The sequence below is a fragment of the Microtus pennsylvanicus genome, chromosome 21 (genome assembly GCF_037038515.1).
Source record: "Microtus pennsylvanicus isolate mMicPen1 chromosome 21, mMicPen1.hap1, whole genome shotgun sequence".
In the NCBI taxonomy this organism is placed as follows: Eukaryota; Metazoa; Chordata; class Mammalia; order Rodentia; family Cricetidae; genus Microtus; species Microtus pennsylvanicus.
Genome location: NC_134599.1, coordinates 3,377,178 through 3,397,608, shown reverse-complemented (window position 1 = coordinate 3,397,608; position 20,431 = coordinate 3,377,178). Strand labels below are relative to the sequence as shown.

Sequence of the window (20,431 nt, the reverse complement as noted above, 5' to 3'; positions counted from 1 at the left end):
CTACACAGAGAAACCCTGTCTCAAAAAACAAACACGAAGAGAAGAGAAGAGGAGAGGAGAGGAGAGGAGAGGAGAGGAGAGGAGAGGAGAGGAGAGGAGAGGAGAGGAGAGGAGAGGAGAGAAGAGAAGAGAAGAGAAGAGAAGAGAAGAGAAGAGAAGAGAAGAGAAGAGGAAGCGCAGTGTGTTTATTACATATGAGATGGCGAAATAGGGTCTCACAGCCATTTCAGCGGGTGAACAACACAGGCTTTCTCCATTCTAGCTCAAGAAACTGTCAACAGGGAGTTTGTGTGTTGTATCCTGAGAAGAAAGAGCCCTGAAGAGCCGTGCAGATTAGTCACAGTGCAGTTACCCTAAGCAGACAACCTGCATGAGAGAAGCCAGGCCCTCAAGTTGCAAAAGGACTTTGCTATCTCTGGCTATGGTCACCAACTCCAAGTCTCTAAAGACCAGATAACTCATAGGTTAAAGTAAGAAATCTGGGGGGGGTGGGGGGGTGGCTGATAGAAGCGACATCCAGTGACTTCTCCGCTGTCATCACCTGGTCATGGTGGCGATTTTTCCCCACAGATAACTTTTTCCTAAACCCAACAGACTTAGAATGGGTCATACCAATGACACATGTCGGGAGAACAGACGTGTACAGAGGAGGAGGTGGGAGGATCGAGCGCAGAGTTGTACTCTGATGTGCCCCTGTTCCTGATTTAAAGTTAGGATCATGGGGCTCAAATGAGCTATCTGGTAACACATCTATTCGCTCTGTGCAGTGGCAAGCAACCTCCGGGGATGTTCCTGCGAAGCAGTGGGGAAGACATGTGAGAACCTACAGCCCACATAGGTCCAAGAATCCAATGTGTCTTTCTTTTGCCCTTTCCAGAAATTTTTGACTTGGAAGCAAATGAGCACGTGCAGAAGGCCATCAGTGATCGGCAGATGCCTAAAATCGAGTACCGGAAAATCGAGATGGAAGATTACAGTAAGTACCACGTTTCTGCCCTTAGAAAGGTCAACAGAACACCTTGGAGCTGGTGGTTTCTCTCCTCGAGAGGTGAGAATGGAACCTCTCCTCAGGTTACCACATCCGGGAGAACGCCTTCTGTCCTCTGTATCATCCTGTCTTCCTTGCTCAGTGTCTTGCCTCGAGATGCTGGCTGTGAGCTAGTGAGAGGCATCCTTGATGCTGGAGAGATGCATGCAGGGGGTCATTGTCACTGCCTGAGGCGTTCTTGACACTGCTCCCTGGGCTTTTGCTTTCACACTCTAGCCACTGGCTTGTTTCTTGGGTGCTGCCTTGGCGCTAGGCTATGAGAACCATCCTGTTTGCTGGAACCAGCTGGTGGCAGCTAGCTCAAAACCTCATCTCTCAATCTGTGTGGCCCCCAGCTCACCCTGGCTGACTCTGAACTCACAGCTGCCCATTGTCCTTAACCCTAGAAAGCCCCAGCGTTCAATATTATCTCCAGTCCTATCCTTCCTAGGTTCTCTTGCAACTGAACACAGCACTGTTTAGTTAGCTGTTAATTAGACCCCCAAAGCTCATCTGGATCTCTCTTGCCAACATCTCTGCAGTCATGGCCAGGCCTCAGTTCCTGGGAGGATTCTGCCTGATCCACAGTCATTGACAGAGCTCTGGCTGGAGAGGAGAAGGTGGCCAGGCTTAGGGGAAACAGACAAGACTCGCAGGAGGAGCAGGTGGAACTATATATACCTTGCAGGCATCTAGAAGTAGAGCCGTCTCTACAACACCTGCATCTGCTCTGGCTCATCAGTGGAGCCAGTGGTACCGGACTGTTAGCTTATACCCTGTGTTCTGCAGCCTAGACAAGATGCAGCCACCTGCAGGCTGCACACTCCCAGGAGCAGGAAGCAAGTACCCCAAGTGGCACAATATGACCACATAGTGAACACAGTAGGACAACTCATTTACAATGGAAAACAAATGATGTGGGTGTTCAGAAAAGAACAGAGATTGAACCAAATTGTGTAGGAAGGTTGCGTGCACTGGACCAGAGGTTGTAAACGATCCCTTCAGTGGGCTCTGGGTTGACATAGACATAACAGCATCATCCAGAGCACAGCTTAGGCAAGAATAAACATGGTTTAGGGAGCCCCCTGTGGACTCTGCCCCTACCAGACCCCAAGCATGACATGATGCCACCAGCAGCTCACCAACAACCCGTGTGGTCCATCCCAGACCACTCACCAAAACACCCCAGGTCCCTCATCAAGTCGTGTGAGATCACACTACTTCCAGAAATGCTTGTGTTGTCCCTGATGTCCTGTAGGAAGCCCCATCCACCTCTGGAGTCAGGAACATGGAAGCTGGCTAGACTGTGAGTCCAGTTCCCTCCAACCCACCCCAATCCAGAGACTTCCTCTTGTCGAAGCTCTGAGAAAGGGACAAGAAAGGGGGTAGGTAGCCTCAGGAGGAAGAAGAATTTAAAAAAAAACTGCACCCACAACTGAGACAGTCTACTCTGGCCAAGAACTGCGTCAATGCTCTGGATATTGTCCCCAGCATGCCGCTCTGACCTGCTGCAGCATGTCCTTGCTCCAGGCTTTTGTGGCTAGGTTCCAGTGTGACTTGTCTCCCTGCTAGGTCTCCTCTCCCTTGCAGTTCCAAAAGCCCCTTCCTCCTCATTGCTCCGCTTGTGGCTGTCATTGCATCTTCACATTCTGGAAACTGACATCATCACCTTCCCTTAGGAAAGCCACTAAGGGCCTGTAGGAACATCGATAGCACTGAGCCCTGCTCCCAGGCCTCCCCAGCACCGTGGCAGGAGAGGGTACCAGGGACCACCAGGTCCACCAAGGCCTGGCACGGGGAAGCCACCTTTTGGAGCAAAACGTCTGAACCACATTGATCCCTTTCCCTAGACCTGTTTACAGTTTTGTTTTTCATTTCCGCTGCCAGATAAGGCTTCTTGGGAAAGTAAGTGTTGCGCAGAAAGGCTTCTTCAGTGTGGTCGTCAGGCAGGCAACTACTTCCGAAGGTCCACCCCCGGTGTGACCACACCAGGTTTTGTGGCTATCTCTGTGATACCCTGCAATGCCTGCCTCTCTGCCAGTCCCTGAGCCACGGATCCAATTTGCAAGCCATTAACAGTCAGGTTGAGTCAGTAATGAAAGGCTGTCTGGGAGCAGGCTGCCAGGGCTGGGGTGCGTCTGCAGTCGCTGCACTAGGAAGCCACTAATTCCCATTTAATTGCTGGGCCTTGGTAATCTGGGCTGTAGTTACCCTCAATAAACAAATTCCTGCTGGGGCAGTGAGGCTTGTTCTGGAGGTGGGCTGAACAAAGAAACTGGTGTGGGATAATTTCCTGAGACTTGGTTATTACTCCCCCTCTCCCCCCACCATCTCATGCTACTGATGACCAAACCCAGTGACCTTGGTGGCCCCAAGAACAGCACAGCTACTACAGCTCCTTCTCTAGAGTCCAGTCCTTGAGGATCCAGCAGATAGTCAGACCTGCTGGTATGAACCTGCAAAGTCACTTGTCACGGTAGAGAGGTGCCCCTCCCGCTCAATTCAGCACACCTCTCCCTCCAACATACCCCTCCACCTCAGACTCCTCCTCTTCCAGAACACCTGCTCGCAGATATCCATCTGTTTGGGCTGGAGAGCTGGCTCAGCAGTTAAAAGCACTGACTGCTCTTCCAGAAGACCCAAGTCTAATTCCCAGCACCTACATGGCAGCTCCTTACAGTCTGTAACTCTAGCTCCATAGGATCCAACACCGTTCTCTGGCACATCTGTATCTGTGTGTGTGTGTGTGTGTGTGTGTGTGTGTGTGTGTGTGTGTGTGTGTGTGTGCGCAAAACCCCCATACACATAAAATAAAAATAAACCTATCTGTCGCTGGTGCCTGGCCGACCCAGCCCTCCAGGGCTCTCCCTGTGTGGAATTCTGCCACCAGCAGGTACCTGTGAGCCCCGAGGAAGTTAACACACTTCTTGTGTGAAAAGGTGACATTTGCGCTTCAGACCAGAGTTACAAGGCCAGTGACCTGCCCAAGGGCTCACACCGAGTTGTTGTGAAAGCTCCCTGTGTGGAGTTCCCTTCCCACCCCAGGGCATCCACAGAAATGCAAAGACAAGCTCCTAGCCAGCTGCCCCTGACCAGGCTGGGTTTCCTTTGTCTCCAGACTTGCCAATGCAGATCCTGAAGCCGGCCACCTTCACCGACACTACCCACTACCCCTTATTGCTGGTGGTGTAAGTATGATTGTCTCTTTCTTTCTCTGGTGCCTTCTTGGGACTCAGCAGTGCAGGGGAAGGGGATGGTGAGCTCTTAAAGGGAGAAGTCGGATACATGATGCTGCTTGTTTAGTTCTAAAGATAGGTTGGTTGGTCAGCAAAGGATGGATTCTTTCTGTGACGCCTGAATCTGCCCCACGGAAGTAGAAACACAGTGGGGCACCCAGGTTCCAGTGGTGTGTTTCTTAGCACTGTGGTGAGATTATGAGAACATTTCTGTCCTTGACAAGTATATAGGACCATGGTCCTATAAAACTGTATCATCTAGTGACATCTTCATATAGCTCAGCTTGATGTTTATACCGCAGCCCAGCCAAACAACACAGTCCTCACAACACAACCCTGCACAAAACTGTGTGATAATGACACAAGAGTCACTCACCCGTATCTTCACCGAGTCCGGCCCTGTCCTTAGCACGGGCCATTTCCCATGGTAGACATTTCCGCTGGGAATGCTTTTGAAACCACAGCCTGGGGTCTTCAATGGAGGAGGAAAGAGCCAAGTACAACGCCCCCACCCTCCTCACAGTGAGAGCTGCGAATGCCTGCTTCTAGGAGAGAAGCACCTCATTCTTCAAACTGGAAAGTCACTGCTCCAGATGTGTGCTGTTTCTTCCTGCCTCACCATAAAGAAGGTTTTTAAGTTAACAAGCCACTGGAGGAGTCCCGCATCCTGGGCTCTCAAATGGCAGGCATGGGGGTGGGAGCAGACCAAGGTGTGTCAAGCCCCAAGCAGACAGGAAGAGTGCCATCGTGTTGGAAATGCTCACCAGAAGAGACATAAAGTTTTTGCCACACAATACAAGGGCCTGAATTCTATCTCTAGAAATTATATTTTTAAAAAGCCAGGCATGGTTGCATATCCTTTAAGCCCAGCACTGGGGAAGCAAACAGGAATGCCCCTGGGCCTCCCTGACATGGCCAGCCTAGCCTACATGGTTGAGTTCCAGGCCAGTGAGAGAACACAACAGCACAAAACAAGTCACAATGGTGCCTGAGGAACAACAGCAGAGTTGACCTCTGGCCTATATACACATGCATGCGTACACACGCGCACGTGCACACACACACACACTCATTCTTGAGATGACTGGGCTGCCTTAGGAATCTCTCGGGGGTATGTGAATGATACCTGGCTCATCCATCCTAGACAGCAGAACCCAAGGCAAGGAGTGAGCATAGGGTACCAAGTAAAGGGAAAAACACACACCCCGCAAGAGAAACTTTCTCAGATGTGGTTCTTCCCAGCCATAATGAAGCATGCTGAAGATCTATCTCTCCTAGGGATGGTACCCCAGGGAGTCAGAGTGTGTCAGAAAGGTTTGCGGTGACCTGGGAAACCGTGTTGGTGAGCAGCCATGGAGCAGTGGTCGTCAAGTGTGACGGCCGAGGAAGCGGCTTCCAGGGAACCAAGCTCCTGCATGAAGTACGGAGGCGCTTGGGATTCCTGGAGGAGAAGGACCAGATGGAAGCTGTGAGGTGAGCGACCATGAGGACAGGGGTGGGGCAGGGAAGATGCGGGGATGCTCTCAGCAGGGGCTGCACCTTGGGCATGTCGGCCACTGCTGCCGCCACCTATACACACATCCTGTGCTGGCCCTCACAGAGCTCTGTGGACAGGGAGACGGCCAGCAGGAGTCTCCTGAAGGCTTCCGTGCTGGCTTCCACACAGCTTGGTGGCTTCCGTATTGAACTGATCTAAGCATAGGGTCAGAGGCCAAGACTGAGCCCGGTCTATGTATTAATCACTTCTATTATCTCTGTGGCCAAGTCCCTCACAAGCAGCTCTTCCTGGAGGACAGTCGATAACAGTTTGAGAAGATCCTACAGTGTTCATGGTAGCAGGAACCTTGGCTGGGAGTCCTCGAATCTCACTGGGTCAGGAAACAGAGAGGAAGGAAGTGTGGCTAGGCAATAAACTTGAAGGCCCACCTCCCAGTGGCCCACTTCCTCCAATGAGGCTTTACTTACTAAAACCTCCCAAAATATGCCACCGGCTAGGGACACATGAGCCTATGGGGGACATTTTATACCACTGCAGTCTGCCTGGCTTCTCTATGCTATGGCTTCTGTGGATGACTGTGCAGTCATCTCCAGAAAGAGAGAGAGGGAGAGAGGGAAGGAGGGAGGGAGGGAGGGAGGGAGGGAGGGAGGGAGGGAGGGAGGGAGGGAGGGAGGAAGGGATGAAAACCAGAGAGAGAATATGAGTGGGGGTAGGGCAAGGCCAAGGGGTCTCCTCACTACGTAAAAGAGGACCCTGTAAATATATGGGCAGCTGGACAGAAATGCCCTCTGGACTCTGAGCAGTGGCCTGTTTTCAGTTCTTACCTTCTCCACATTCTGTCGCCAAGTCAGTGAGCCCCACCAAGTGCCACCAAGAAGAGAAGGAGCTCAGTACCAAAGGTCAGGTACTCAAAACCATGCTTTACAATGTCCCCAAAATTTTAAAGGAGTATGAAGAACCCACCCGGATCTAACGGCAGTGGGAATGTGTGCAGGTTGATCTTCATCTGGTGGTTGCTCAGGAAACAGAGCTAGACTGGAATCGAGGCTGAACGACAACCTTCAGAAGCCTGCCCCTGCTGCTTCACTCCCGCCATCTGGTACCCACCTCCTAAAGGTTCCATGGTTTCCCCACACAGCCCCACCACCCAAGGAGCAAGTGCTCAAGACTCAGAACATGAACTTGCAGAAAAGAGTTCAGATGCAAGCCCCATCAGAGAGTGTGAGCCAACCAAAACAGACAAGATGATGTCTTCAGATCCCATGCATCTTACAGACAGAAATCACATGGGACTGGAGTGATGGCTCAGAGATTAAGAGCAATAGCTGCACTTCCAGAAGACCCAGGTTCAATCCCCAGCACCCTCATGGTAGCTAGTAGTTCAGAATTGTCTCCATAAAGCTAGTTCTGGGGAACCCAATGCCATCTTATGACCTGTGAGGGTATTACATGCATGTCATACACAGACAAAGCCTCCATACACACAAAATAAGAAGGCACAGACAGGAACATCTCAAGAGCCCAACCATCATGGAAGGCATGTGTGTGAGGACGCTTTTGACAGAATTCAGCAACACACATACACACACACACACTTGTATTTGCCTTTAAGGCAAGGAACCTTGTAGGCTTTGAAGGTCCACAGAGATGGTGGACCCCAGGACTGGAGCTCCAAAGACCAGTAGTGTCAACGAGATGCAGGCTCTGCCCATTTATACTGCCAAGCTGGACAGCCTCATTCTGAGTGACTTTTCTCAGCTGAGGGTAGCCATGACTATGATAACATCAGCTTCCACAGTCTTTCAGCGTTACTAACTGGTCAGGACAACAGAAGACACTTCCAGAAAAGAAGAAAGAACTCCTTGACTCGAAGCTGCTGAGTAAGCTTCATTTCATCTCCCCAGACTTAACCCTGAGTGATCCAGAACCAACGCCAACAAGAAACAGCCTAGGAATGTGTGCAAGGCTCAGCATCAGCAGCAAACAGCTGTATCATCAGACAGGAAGCTGGTTTTCCAGGAGACCAGGTGGCCCTGATTCTGGCTGTAGGATAATTCCCATCAGAGGAAGGACTGGGACAAATGAACACTGGCTTCTGTCTGTAGGGAGGAGGAGCAGGTGACTGTCAGTGACCCACAGTACACGAGACAGACTTCCCAGGGAAAGTGAGGTGGCGTCTCCACAGGCTGGGGTTAGAGGGGGCTCCCAGGAGCCATTGTGGGAGAACTGTCCTTGCCTCTTGCCCTCCAGCCTGGTCTCCCTCCCTGTCTTCTTCAGCTCTTACTTCATCTCATCTGGTTTAACTCGTCCCACTGAGGCGCAGTGTCTCCTCCCTGTTACGGAGAACCCCAGAGAAGGATCATGAATCCTTGAGACGCCCTGTGAGCCTGTAGTCCCTAGAGTCACTTCCTCAGAGCTCAGGGACAGAGAGCTGATGGCTGTTTTCATCCATCCTTTATAAACAAGGAGTGGTCTCTATAGCTAATCCAAACCAACAGCAAACATGCTCTAGAGAAAAACCAATGATGTCCGTCTCAACCCAAGGCACTCACGACACAAGAGCCCAGGAATGGCTGTAAGACTTGGCAGATTTTCAGTGTGGAAGGAGGAGACGGAAGCCAGTCCATCATGCTAATGCCCTGAAGCTCTCTAGCTCTGGATGCTTCCACCTGCTCATAGACCCCTGGAGCCCTGGATATAAAGTCCCCTGTAAGGTCACATAAGCCAGCACCTTGCTAGAGAAGGGAAGGTGTGAGGTGGGGCAAAATGGGCAGGGCCTCTGGGGCTCCCTGCTGCTTCTAAGGCTCAGCTGGGCACCTAGAAGTTCCCCAGAAGCTTCATTAGGGTACGTTGCATTTAGAATGTGAACAAAGTGAGCTCCAAATAAATAAATAAATAAATGGAATAAGCAGCTGCATTTAGAATCCCAGGATTCTTTTTAGTTTGAAGAAATTTTTCAGGCTGGTCAACATGGCTGTGGAATATGGGCTGTAGAGGACACCTGCCTAGATCTCACGCCTCTCTTCCCTCGGCCTGCAGGACCATGCTGAAGGAGCAGTACATTGACAAGACACGGGTGGCCGTGTTTGGGAAGGTGAGTCATACTGTCTTCTGCCAGGGCCTCTGGACCCTGGAGGTTAGAACTGTGTCTCCCCACTGTCGGCTTCCTTCTGAGTCACTGAGGTCACCTTCAGCCTTGGGGGAGGGGGAGAAAGGAGAGAAAGGAGAAAGGGAGAGGTTAGTGACCGCAGCTGTGCAAGAGAGCCTGTCTTTGGCCTTTGTCACATGAACTAGAAGGAGAGGAAGCAGGTCAGGCCCTCATCAGAGAACCCCACTGAGCTCCTAATTTCTTCCCTTGCCGAGCCTGGTGAGCTCTGATGGGCACTCCAGGAAGAGGAACCAGGAACCAGGGTGTGGACAACTTCCTCTGTGCAACCACAGTGTTCCCCACCTTTGCTAGGATGGAAGGAAGACTGTGGGTTCCCTGTGGCTAAACCAGAGCAGTTTCCACCTGGCAGCTCATGGCATGGCTTCAGCTGGCCCATACAGGCTGCAGTGAAGGCCCAGGGATGGGAATTAGGTCTCCAAGGGCTGCTTGTAAGGTGTGCTAGGCCACCCTCCCTTCCTCAGGCCACCTAGACTGGAGAGCCCTTATTCTCAGAAAGCCAAGAGCTCATGCCTCATCTCTTTCCTCGTGGAAGCCCCACCCCTTCAGAGGAGCCCTGCAGTCGACACCAGAATATACCCCACAGACTGGTGAGCCGTGTACACTGGGGGACCTGATGGTGTCATATGGGAGACTCCAGAAACAAGCAGAACAGAGCCTGTTTCTGTTTATGGCTCTCACCTAATACCCGACAAAAAGCAACTTGAGGGAGAAAGGATTTATCTTGGCTCCTAGCTCCATGATCCGGGAGGCATGGCGGCCATGATCATGGGAGTCTATGTTACCTCTCTGAGGGTAAGGGGTCAGGAATCAGAGAAAGCAGAGGGACTGTGGCCAGAGATAGAGTTGGTTGTGACCTTATTATCTTGACTGAGCTAGTATTCCAAAATTCCTTATTATTTAAAGAGGGCCCAATCAATGCCTGCCAGCTAGGCCCACGTCCCAAAAGTTCATTGATCTTCTAGAACAGTGCTACCAGCCGAGGCCTCATGTTCAAAACGTGAGCCTGTGGAGTCACTTCATCCGAGCTTTAATCCACCTGAGCACCTGTGGAGGCAAGGCCTCAGGGAAAGTCGCCAGTGGGCTCCCCTCAGAGGCAGAACAGAGCCTCGAATAGCCCTGTTTCTAGACACTTCTGCCTGTGAGCAGCCCAGGGCCATAGATCACTGATAAACTTAACTGGGCATCAGTACTCACTGCACCCCTAACCCTCACACCCCTGACTTCCCAGCACCCCAGTGGCAGAAGTGAGGGGGTCTTCATGAATTTCACTCTCCCCAAACATATAACAATGTCCCATCTAGAAGGAGCGCTAGCCTGGCCTTCTTCCTTTGCCTCGGACAGTAATACCCACTGGGACTGTATTACTTTCTCTGGCCACAGCAGGCCCAGGGTCATCCGAATGTCGGTGGGCTTTATCCGAGTGTGGCCAGCTGGGCTACACAGTCAAGTGTGCCATGTGGGGAGGGACCATGTGTCTTCAGATGTCTTCATCCCCCCACGGCTAGAGCCAGGCAAGCAGCAGCTTGGGTAACTTGCCAGATCTTTGCTTTCCTGTTCTGCCAAATGGGGCCTCACACTTTGTTTAGTAGCCCGGGTCTGTTTAAGTTTTGTTTGGCTCTGTTTAAATGTATCTTAAACAGAAGTTTTGTGAGCATCCAACTCGGGTTCCCCACTTGTAAACAGAGACTGCTTTTTTCATTTCCCAGCCATCCAGACCCGAATAATCACACACACAAAAAAATGTATTAATTACAGCATTGTTTAGCCAATGGCTCGTGTATTCCTAGATAGCTCTTATATTTTAAATCAACCCATTTCTGTTAATCTGTGTATCACCATGAGGCTGTGGCCTGCCGGTAAGGTTCTTGGATCTGTCTCCTTCAGCAGCTACATGGTGTCTCTCTGACTCTGCCTTCCTTCCTCCTCTATGCTTGGATTTCCTGCCTTGCTGTATTCTGCCCTGACATAGGCCAAAGCAGCTTCTTTATCAACCAATGCTAATATAACAGATTCACAGCCTACAGAGAGGAATTCTACATCATCCACTTCCCTTCTCTCCCAGGGTCCCCAACATGGGCTGTCAATTCTTTATTAGTATTATTATACCATATGCCTCTGTGTGTGTGTGCATGTGTGCATGCGTGCACACATGCATGCACATTATGACATAGTTAAGGAGATAAGAGAACAACTTGTAAAAGTAGCTCCTTCCCTTCCACCATGTTGATCCCAAGATTAACTCAGGTTTTCAGGCATAGCAGCCAGTGCCTTCACCAACTGAGCCATCTCAGTGGCCCCTGGTGCCATCAACTGTTTCAGTACTCTGGCATTCTGTGACCTTTGCTCTTGTTTCATGAGACATGTGATTCTGTATGCAGCCTGGCTCATGTGTCCCTTCCTCATACAATGAGGGCATTTAAGGCCAGAGCACCCTGTGCAGCAGTATCTGCTCCACACACCCAAGAGGACATCTATGAGCTGAAACCTCTGGCCAGAGACTGTGGGCCACCATGCAAAGTGTAACTATCCTGAAGATCCACTAGGAAAAAAAAATGCTTGAAAGAAATGCAGAATGGCTTGAAGAAACATGTATTGTCCACTGACAAACAATGCTGCTTCCTAGGAAACGATGTGCTGAGTGCCATGGTCCACACCTATAACCCCAGACTTAGGAGTCTTAGATAAGGATGAGAGTTCAGGGTCAGCCTGTGCTATATAGTAAGGTCCTGTCTGCAGAGGAGGACAAAGATGAGGAGGAAGGAGGAGAGGGAAGGAGAGAGGGAGGAAGGGAGGGAGGGAGGGAGGGGTAAAGAAAAGAAAACTGAAAGAAAGACTTCAATTAAAGATACTGACAAGCTGGGTGGTGGTGCACACCTTTAATCCAAGGACTCAAGAGGCAGAGGCAGGCAGATGCCTGTGAGTTCAAGGCCAGCCTGGATTACAGAGTGAGTTCCAAGGCTACACTGAGAAACCCTATCTCAAAAATAAAAAAAAACCACTACTACAGTACATTATAATATAACAAACTAGACACAGTATCAAACCAATGGGGAACTTGGTATGATGTGATTGTCACCCAGGCTTCATCAGTTATAAGGTTCTCCACACCCCATGTTGCCATGGTCGGCACACCTAGGTTTGCACATACATGCATGCACACACGTACTCACACACACACACATACACATTCATATAGCTACATGTTCACATACACTTTCACACATACGTGTTTATACCACATCAACATTTACACATTTATACATATGCATTCACATATGGGCTCACATGTTCACACAAGTAGACAGTCTCAGAATATTCATTCATATGCATACAACTGTGTTTTCGGCTGTATGCCCATACATGTAAGTACACACACCTGCATGTTATTATGTTCCTTTGCTTATATGGTCACACACACACACATATATGCTCACAAATGTTCACCTCTCCCTCCCTCATTCTCCCTCCTCTCCCTCTCCATCTCTCTCTCTCTCTCTATCTCTCTCTCTCTCTCTCTCATACCCACTTACTCACATATGCCTTCTGCATCCACCATTTATGCCTAGTTCTCTCAACTCATTCATGCTCGGGGGATCTGTCCTGTCCCCCCTGACTTTTCTCAGCAGACTGTAACACTTGGAAGGTCCCAGACAGTGATGGGCACAGCTTCAGCTAGGAGACCCACACCAGCAGTCAGGCCACATGAGTGCTAAGGGCTCACCCTACCTGCAGGACACACATACAAGTTTCATGAAGCCCTGGGCTGGGTGGTGTGAAGGCCTGTTCTCCACCCTGTCACTGAGCTCTGCTTCGGCTTCTGTGGGATGCACAGAGACAGGCACTGGCTGTAGATGAGGAAGAGGAAGGGAGGCTGGACTGGAATGCTGGACACCAGTTGGACACCAGCCTTCCTCTGTCACCATCCGAGGCAGAGGTTGTGGTCTCTGTGAACACATAGACAATCTCTGTGTCACTAGGCATACTTATCCTAGGTCTCTGGGCACTGGGTGCTGAAGAGGGGGAGACTGAGTCACACAACACAGAACTGGGGAACTATTTAGTGTCTCATCTATCGCCCAACAAGGATATTTAAAGCTCAGATCTTTGAAAAACTACATGAACACATACATACTAGAGGCTGAGGCTAGTTTCCTACTGAGTTGTGGAAAGTGACCCCACCCTTTGCCTCTTCTTTTTCCCTTCTATATCTCCTAGGATTATGGTGGTTACCTGAGCACTTACATCCTCCCAGCCAAGGGAGACAATCAAGGCCAGACTTTCACCTGTGGCTCTGCGCTCTCTCCAATAACAGACTTCAAACTCTATGGTAATGGCCTTGATGAGACCCCACCTTTCCCTTCAGCGCCTCTGTGCCCAACAGCAAGCACCCCCAGTGCATAGCGACCCCCTGGGACAGGAGGGAAGTCTCTAGCCATTGTTTGGAGTGAAGGTGGGTCAGTTCACCAGTAGGCAATGAATGCTCTCCAAAATCCAAGGCCAGCTCATAGTAATGACTTCAGAAAAGCCTGTGCCTACAGGTGGGGAGGAGGCAGGGAGCAGTGCCTAGGCCATCTTTCTTCTGCTGCAGGAATGTGTGTGCCAGGCAAGTACAGAGGAGAAAGAAGGGAGGAGGGGCGGGTGCTTTCACACAGACCACGCTGGTGATGGTGAGATTATTACTACCTCTGGGATATGGGGGGTCTGAATAACTGGGCTCCTCTGCCTGCCTCCATCCAGGTCCACACATGGCACCTGGCCATACTTCTTTGTGCAGAGTGAAGCTTCCCAGAGCGGGACTAGAGCTGGGGGATGGGCCATCAGGATGGCTTGTTGTGGGGTCCAAACAGACCTGAGATGCCCTAGGGTGAGAGAGAGCCATCTGCCTAAGCAGACATGGTCCCTGCCCTACACAGTTTTAGAGTCCCAGGCTCTGAACTGTCCTCTCTTTGTCACCCACCCCTTTCTCTGGCAGTGTGTGGCTTGGTGATACTCAACACAACATCCTACATAGCCCTGAAAATACACACTCTGTTTAGTGCTCCAGGGCACCAGGCTCTGAGCCCCAGGAGACCCTATATTAAGTGATGACAAGAATCAGGGTCTTCTTGTCTTAAGTCTGCTGCAGTGCTGTGGGAACTGCTCTCTTCCCTGTCCCTCCAGAGGTCCATGTGCCCTTCTTTAGCACTTGTAGGCTCCAAGCAGCAAGGCTATAATAGCCTTGGGGAGGGTGCTGGTCTAGCAGCCTCTGAGGAGCTCATGACAAGGGTGTCACAGCTCTAATGCAAATGACTTTGCCCTGGCCATTAGAATGTTCCTGGTCCAACTCCAGAGTAACCTTCCCATGGGAATATAAGTGTTGTGTGTTGGATTGTTCAATAAGACTCTTAATTTCTTAATCATGTCATTCCAAATTCACCTGATTCAAATATGCATAAATTAGTCCAACCCCCCCCACACACACACATACACACACTCCTTTTTTTCAGAGCTGGGTATAGTACTCAGGACCTCGTACATGCTAGGCAGACCCTGTCCTGCTGCGCTCCCCAGCCCACCTGTATCTTAATGAACCACCAAGTTCCTTCCATTGCCTCCCGCAACTCACAAAGGTCACCCCCAGAAGCCCTGTGACATCAAAGTGAGCCCTCATCCCTGGTTGTCCAGGCAGAACAATGCTATGGGAGCACTGCCCCCTTCTCTGTCACCTGGCACATATCAGGTATGCAGAACCAAGATCTAAGCTGCTTAGAGAAATTCACCAGGAATGACGCATTTAAACGTATCACACACACACACACACACACTCACGCACGCATGCACACACACGCTGTTTGACCCCCCTTGCCATGAGGTAGGAGATTTAGGAGATAGCTTTTAAATCCCAAAAAGTTAAGTCCAGTATGGTGGGTGATGCATACATTTAATCCCAGTACTTGGGAGACAGAGGAAAATGGATCTCTCTGAGTATGAGGCAATGCAGTTTCCAGACCTGCTAAAACTACTTAGTGAGACCTTGTCTCAAAACAAAAGCAGAAAACCAACCAAAAGCTTATCATTTACCATGCAAGTAGCAGGGAATGGCCCCCTCCTGCAGCCTCATCCCTTCCATCTGGGCTCTGCCCCATTGGAGCCCTTGAGGACCAGAGATGACCCCGTCCCTTTGCCTCCGTGCAGCCTCTGCATTTTCCGAGCGGTACCTTGGCCTCCATGGACTCGACAACAGAGCATATGAGGTATGTTTGGCATAGCTGCTAGTTGGCAAGACAGGGAACCAGGTGAGACTGATCCATCTACTCTTCCCCATCCTCCCACCTCTCATCCCCACCCACTCTCCCTTCCAAAGGGCCGGGCCTCTCCACCATCACAACCTTGGGATCATCTCACTGCACTGAGCTGGATTAATGTGGCCTCTGTAAGCTCCTCTGTCCTCCTGATTGGCTTTGATGGGGGAGGTAGAGAGACGAGAAAGCCCTGGGTGCTGCTGGTGGTTGGGGGCCCCTGCTCCCCACATCAAGGCCAGTTCCCCTTTGGGAGGGTGAAGTATGAACTGTGTTTCTTACTACGCCCCAGACATCCTGTTGTCTCAGAGTGTTATACACAGCACATCATCAGCCGTGCACAGGCAGAAAGACAGTGTCATGCAGGACTCTGCATGGACAGAGGGACAGGCCTGCTCAGTGTCATTGGGTGACTTGATGGCCCTCCAAGATCACCTCTTCTCAGCGAACCCCCCCTTCACTTTCTTTCTTATTTCCCCTACTCTAAGGGAATTGCTGTTTTTCCATGACACAAGTAGCCCAGCTCTCCAGAGCCTGGCATTTTCCACCATTTCCCTTGACCCCACCCCCCACCTGCTCCCTAACCATACCCTGCAGCTAACCCTGTCCTCTTGCCCCATACACGCAGATGACCAAGCTGGCACACCGAGTGTCCGCGCTGGAGGACCAGCAGTTCCTGATCATTCATGCCACGGCTGACGGTGAGGACAGAGCGCCCCCCCCCCCCAACCCTCCTGGTGCTGAAGGTCCCCTGGGTGGTGATGTGAGTTTGGGCAACTGTTTGTTTCTGTTTTCTTCTACAGAAAAAATCCATTTCCAGCACACAGCTGAGCTCATCACACAGCTGATCAAAGGAAAGGCCAATTACAGCTTACAGGTATGGGATGCTCCCTGCGAGGTGCTTAGAGCAAGGTGACCCTTGTCATGGGGACAGGACTGAGCAGGGTCCACATCATACCATGCCAGTGCCCTTCGACTGATAGCAGCTCAGCTCTGTATCCAAGCCACCGCCGTTCCACCCGACCCTGTCCCACATTCCACTTCTAAGCAGAGGAGATGGCCAAGCCAACACACGCAGGCCCTGGTGTGTTGTAGGTATGGGGAGGGCTGGTGTTTCAGCATGGGTGGCTATCAAGCCTTCTCTTTCTGACTCCCTGGGCAAAAGCTCCTCTACCCTCTGTGACTGTGATCAAACACTGTCCATCCCAGAAACCAAACCCACGACGGGCTTCACTGGCATTCACTCCTACCTCTTCCCAGCAACATACAGGAATGATGCTGGAAACTTCTCTAGTTTCCTTCTTGTACTCTGGCTCCTTTGATAAAACAGTTATAACCTCACTGTCCTTTAAATTCAGGTGCAAACGGCACCCTAACTCCCTCAGAGAGTCTGTCTGGTTTTGACCACTGTCTGCCTCTGCATTCAGCATCCAATGACCTCTGGCAGCCCTGTATGTAGGTTGAGGAAGGAAGGGGCTTTGGCCTGAAAGTTATTGGCTGGGGTGGATGGCTTGGTTACATTATACATCAGAGTATGATACACTCTGGATTTGTTAAGTATGCTCCACACATCATGGCACCTGTACCTGGGGCCATGCATGCCAACACAGCAGCTGCCCTCACAGACACTCAAGAGTCTGCAGTCATGACAAGCTCCAGGGGAGAGCACAGGAACAGGGGACAATGCAAGAGGGGTGGCATACCCCCTTATTGCCTTCTTGCAGCTTATGAGCTGAACATACATATTCCAGGCTAATGGTGTCATTAAAGAAAAATAAAGATGAATGTTACTCTCAAAAGCATGAAAAGAATGCAGGACTCAAAATGAGATTGGGCTCAGATATAGAAAGAGTTTCGCTGTGCACGCTTGCAGGATCAGCACAGTACCTCTAGAAGACAGGTTATGTCATTGTGCTGGCCATCCACTAAAGACCCGCTCTACCTGGCATGCCTGTTTATCAGCCCTCCATTGTCGCATGCCTTGTCAAGTGCCTTGGGGTATTATAGTATTCAGCTCTCACAAGAAACAATTATGAACCAGACTCTATTCAGTTTACCTTCCCACATCACCTGGACCCAAGACGCAGCTGCATGAGCGTATACCAAGTCAGCACGCGTGGGTTCAGGGAGGAGGCTGCCTGGGGCTCATTCCCATCCTCGAGAACCACTCAGCCAAAAGTCAGTCTCTCTCCCTCTCTCTCTCTCTCTCTCTCTCTCTCTCTCTCTCCTTCTCCCTCTCCCTGTGTGTGTATGTGTCTTTCTCTATCTCTGTCTCTTTCTCTCTCCCCACCCCGTGTGTGTGTGTGTGTGTGTGTGTGTGTGTGTGTGTGTGTGTGTGTGTGTGTGTGTATGTGTAATCCTTGGCCTGTGACCTTGTAGTTCTTATATTTTCGGTTGTGAGCCTAGCCTTTAACAGCTGAGCCATCCCTCCAGGCCGACCTTGTACCCAGGCTGCAAAGTAGAGCAAGTAGCTCTGGCCAGAAGGTCGGCTAAATGAGGTGTTTCCGACTTACTCAACCAATCCTCACTGTATCCACTCTCTTGGGGAAGGGAATAAAGATGCCAAGGGAGAAGGTTTCTGGGCAGATGGGTAAGTTTTCATGACCTGCCAGGGCTGCAAGAGCCCTTCTGCCTGGTACAGAAACAGAGCTCCCCAGAGGAAAGGGTGCTGCTGCTGGGACTCCCGTGGCTAAGAGATTCATGCTCCAGCTGGAATTCAGTGTGTGGAGCATGGCTTTTCCCAGACTGCATCTCCTCCGTGCCTCCAGGAGTCCCTTCAGCAGGTGAACTGCCGAGGGGTAAGCTCGTTCTTCTCCCTTCACAGATATACCCAGATGAAAGCCACTACTTCCACAGCGTGGCCCTCCAGCAGCATCTGTACCGCTCCATCATCAACTTCTTTGTGGAATGCTTCAGGATCCAGGACAAGCTACCCACAGCTACAGCAAAAGAGGACGAGGAGGAGGACTAATCTTGCTTGAGACCTAAGCACAGACATGGCTCTTTCTACAACAATATGCAACTGAGGAACCCTCCCCCCGCCACCACCCTCCCTCCAAGGGCAGTGGAAGTGGGGGTGCCGGTGTTCCATAGCATGTGTCTCGATACTGAAGGCCATTTGGTGGGGGCAACAAGCTCCGGTGGAAACCACATAGCCTGGAACAACCCCACCTCAGCAGCATCGTCTCCTCCTGGCCCCCAATGACTGGCCCATCCCATGTCCCCTCCCCCCCGAGGGGACAAAGTGAAGGACAGATGACAGTGAGGGCACACTTTGAGCCCAAGAAAACCAGCCCTTACGTCCAAGCTTTCTCTCTGTAGCACTGAGACCCGCCGTCTGCATTCACTCACTGCATCTGTGCTCTCGACTGTGAGTCCTGTCTGGCTTCCTGTCTGACAGAGCTGTGCCATGGGAACAGGACAGCATGGTTGTCTCAGCAGTGTTCATACATGCCTGGCCCCTTTCTGTGATTAGAAGAGCTCCCACTGTCCCTATCTGCACCCAGAAAACAGGTCTTTTATGTACAAAGTAAGACTATAACTCTGCCCGTGGTTAACCTTGTAGAATTACTTTGTATTTTTCTATGGTTTTAACTGGACACCCCGCCGTCTCTGCCCCTGGACTGTGTCACTCTGAGTATTCTTTCTGTCTTCTGTTGCTTTGCACTGCTTTCCATGTCGTACTTGTTTGGATAAAGAGATCATTCTGGAACACCTGCTGTCTCTGTTAGACGTGGTGGAGGTATTGCAGACACCAAGGACTCAGAGCACCCAGCAACACTCACTAAAAGTTCATCAGTCCAAACCTTCTTCCCCCTGAGTGGAGCTGGGACTCGCCTGTGGCTCCACCATCCATCCCACATGTCCTTAAAACTGCTACTCTTTCCCTGCTCGGTCAGTTGTCTGGTCTTTCCGGGTGACGTTAGGTTAAAAATCACAAGACAGAATGTTGCTTCCACTCTACTGAGTAATAAACCGGACCAGGTCATCACCAGCTGCCCGGGGCTGGCTCCTCCCTCCTGCTCTGACAGTGACGTCAGTGAGCCCCACCCCATCTCAGTAGCCTTGTAAGATACACTACCGACCAGATGTGTGACCACTGTCACCCGTGTGTATTTCATTTCATTGTATATAAAGCAAGAAATGTGTGTCTGGCTTTGTGCAGTCCCCTCCTCTCCCAGGCCTACCCTTGTGTTGAATTTGCATGCAGACACCTCTCTGGCTGATCTGGCCTGTCCAGAAGTGAAATATATCAATTGCCATCGTTTCCTTTCAGGACTTTTGACAACCTGTATGTCGGTACGAATCACCCCAGTTTCCACTCCTGCTGGGGTGTCCTGAAACCCTGTCCTCAGAGATGTGTCCATGACTTTTGTTTTGGTTTTGGGTATTTTTTGTTTTGTTTATTTTTTTTTTAATGTTTGGGGGTTTTGGTTCCGTCCACACAAGCACTGGTTCTTGTTAGGTCTGTTGGAAGAGCTGCATCCTGGGCTTTCCACAGGTGATGTGTCACACTGGTGAGAAGGGACCTCATGCTGACAGACAGACAGACAGACAGACAGACAGACAGACAGACCATGCTTTCACTACTTCAAAGGCTCAGCTGACAGCAAAGCCCAGGAGGTCTGAAAGGGGGAGCCAGCTCTGGCAGCAAGGACAGGTGGGAGGGCCGCGGGGATGAGGCATGGTAGCATTTGTCATCCATGGAATAAAACATTATTTTACCACTCAGGTTGTTTTTTTTTTTCTTACTTTCCTCCACTGGCTCCCATTAGAAAGTGGGCTAGGCTTCAAGACATAGTTTTTGCTTGCTTTCTTTCTTTGGAGTGGGAGGAAGGATGTCTCGCAGTGCAGCCCTGGCCGGCCTGGAACTCACTATGGACCTCACCAGGCTGTCCTCGAACTCAGAGAGCCACTTGCCTCTGCTCCCAAATGCTGGGATTAAGTGTGTGCACCACCATGCCTGGCCCGTTTTGCTTTGTTAATGCAAGGTGGAGTTTGCTTTTCATTATGAGCATGGATCCTACCGAATAGTGGGTCTCGTGACATTTTCATACATACGTACATATAATTCACCCCGCTGCCCTTCCTTGTTCTCTCCCACTGCTTCTGAACCCTTCCTTTTCCCAAGCAGCCCCCACTTCTACTTTCATGGGGGTGAACCAATGAATTTGACTAGGGGTGTTTACATGACCATGGGTGAAGAGTTATGGGCGGTGACTA

At 50.7% G+C, this 20,431-nt stretch overlaps 1 protein-coding gene across 4 annotated transcripts in view; it reads left to right on the top strand.

Annotated features, from left to right (window-relative positions):
* Dpp6 (dipeptidyl peptidase like 6) overlaps window positions 1–18,920 on the top strand; it is an 812,759-nt gene extending 793,839 nt beyond the window's left edge. For all 4 annotated transcript variants that reach the window (XM_075955602.1, XM_075955604.1, XM_075955601.1 and 1 more), the window contains exons 18-26: window positions 878–976; window positions 4,146–4,215; window positions 5,542–5,736; window positions 8,801–8,855; window positions 13,146–13,257; window positions 15,105–15,163; window positions 15,837–15,909; window positions 16,012–16,085; window positions 18,033–18,920. In XM_075955602.1, coding sequence (XP_075811717.1) covers window positions 878–976; window positions 4,146–4,215; window positions 5,542–5,736; window positions 8,801–8,855; window positions 13,146–13,257; window positions 15,105–15,163; window positions 15,837–15,909; window positions 16,012–16,085; window positions 18,033–18,179 — 884 coding nt within the window. In that variant the 3' untranslated portion in view covers window positions 18,180–18,920. The remainder of the gene's footprint in view (window positions 1–877; window positions 977–4,145; window positions 4,216–5,541; window positions 5,737–8,800; window positions 8,856–13,145; window positions 13,258–15,104; window positions 15,164–15,836; window positions 15,910–16,011; window positions 16,086–18,032) is intronic.
* The last annotated feature ends 1,511 nt before the right edge of the window (window positions 18,921–20,431 follow it).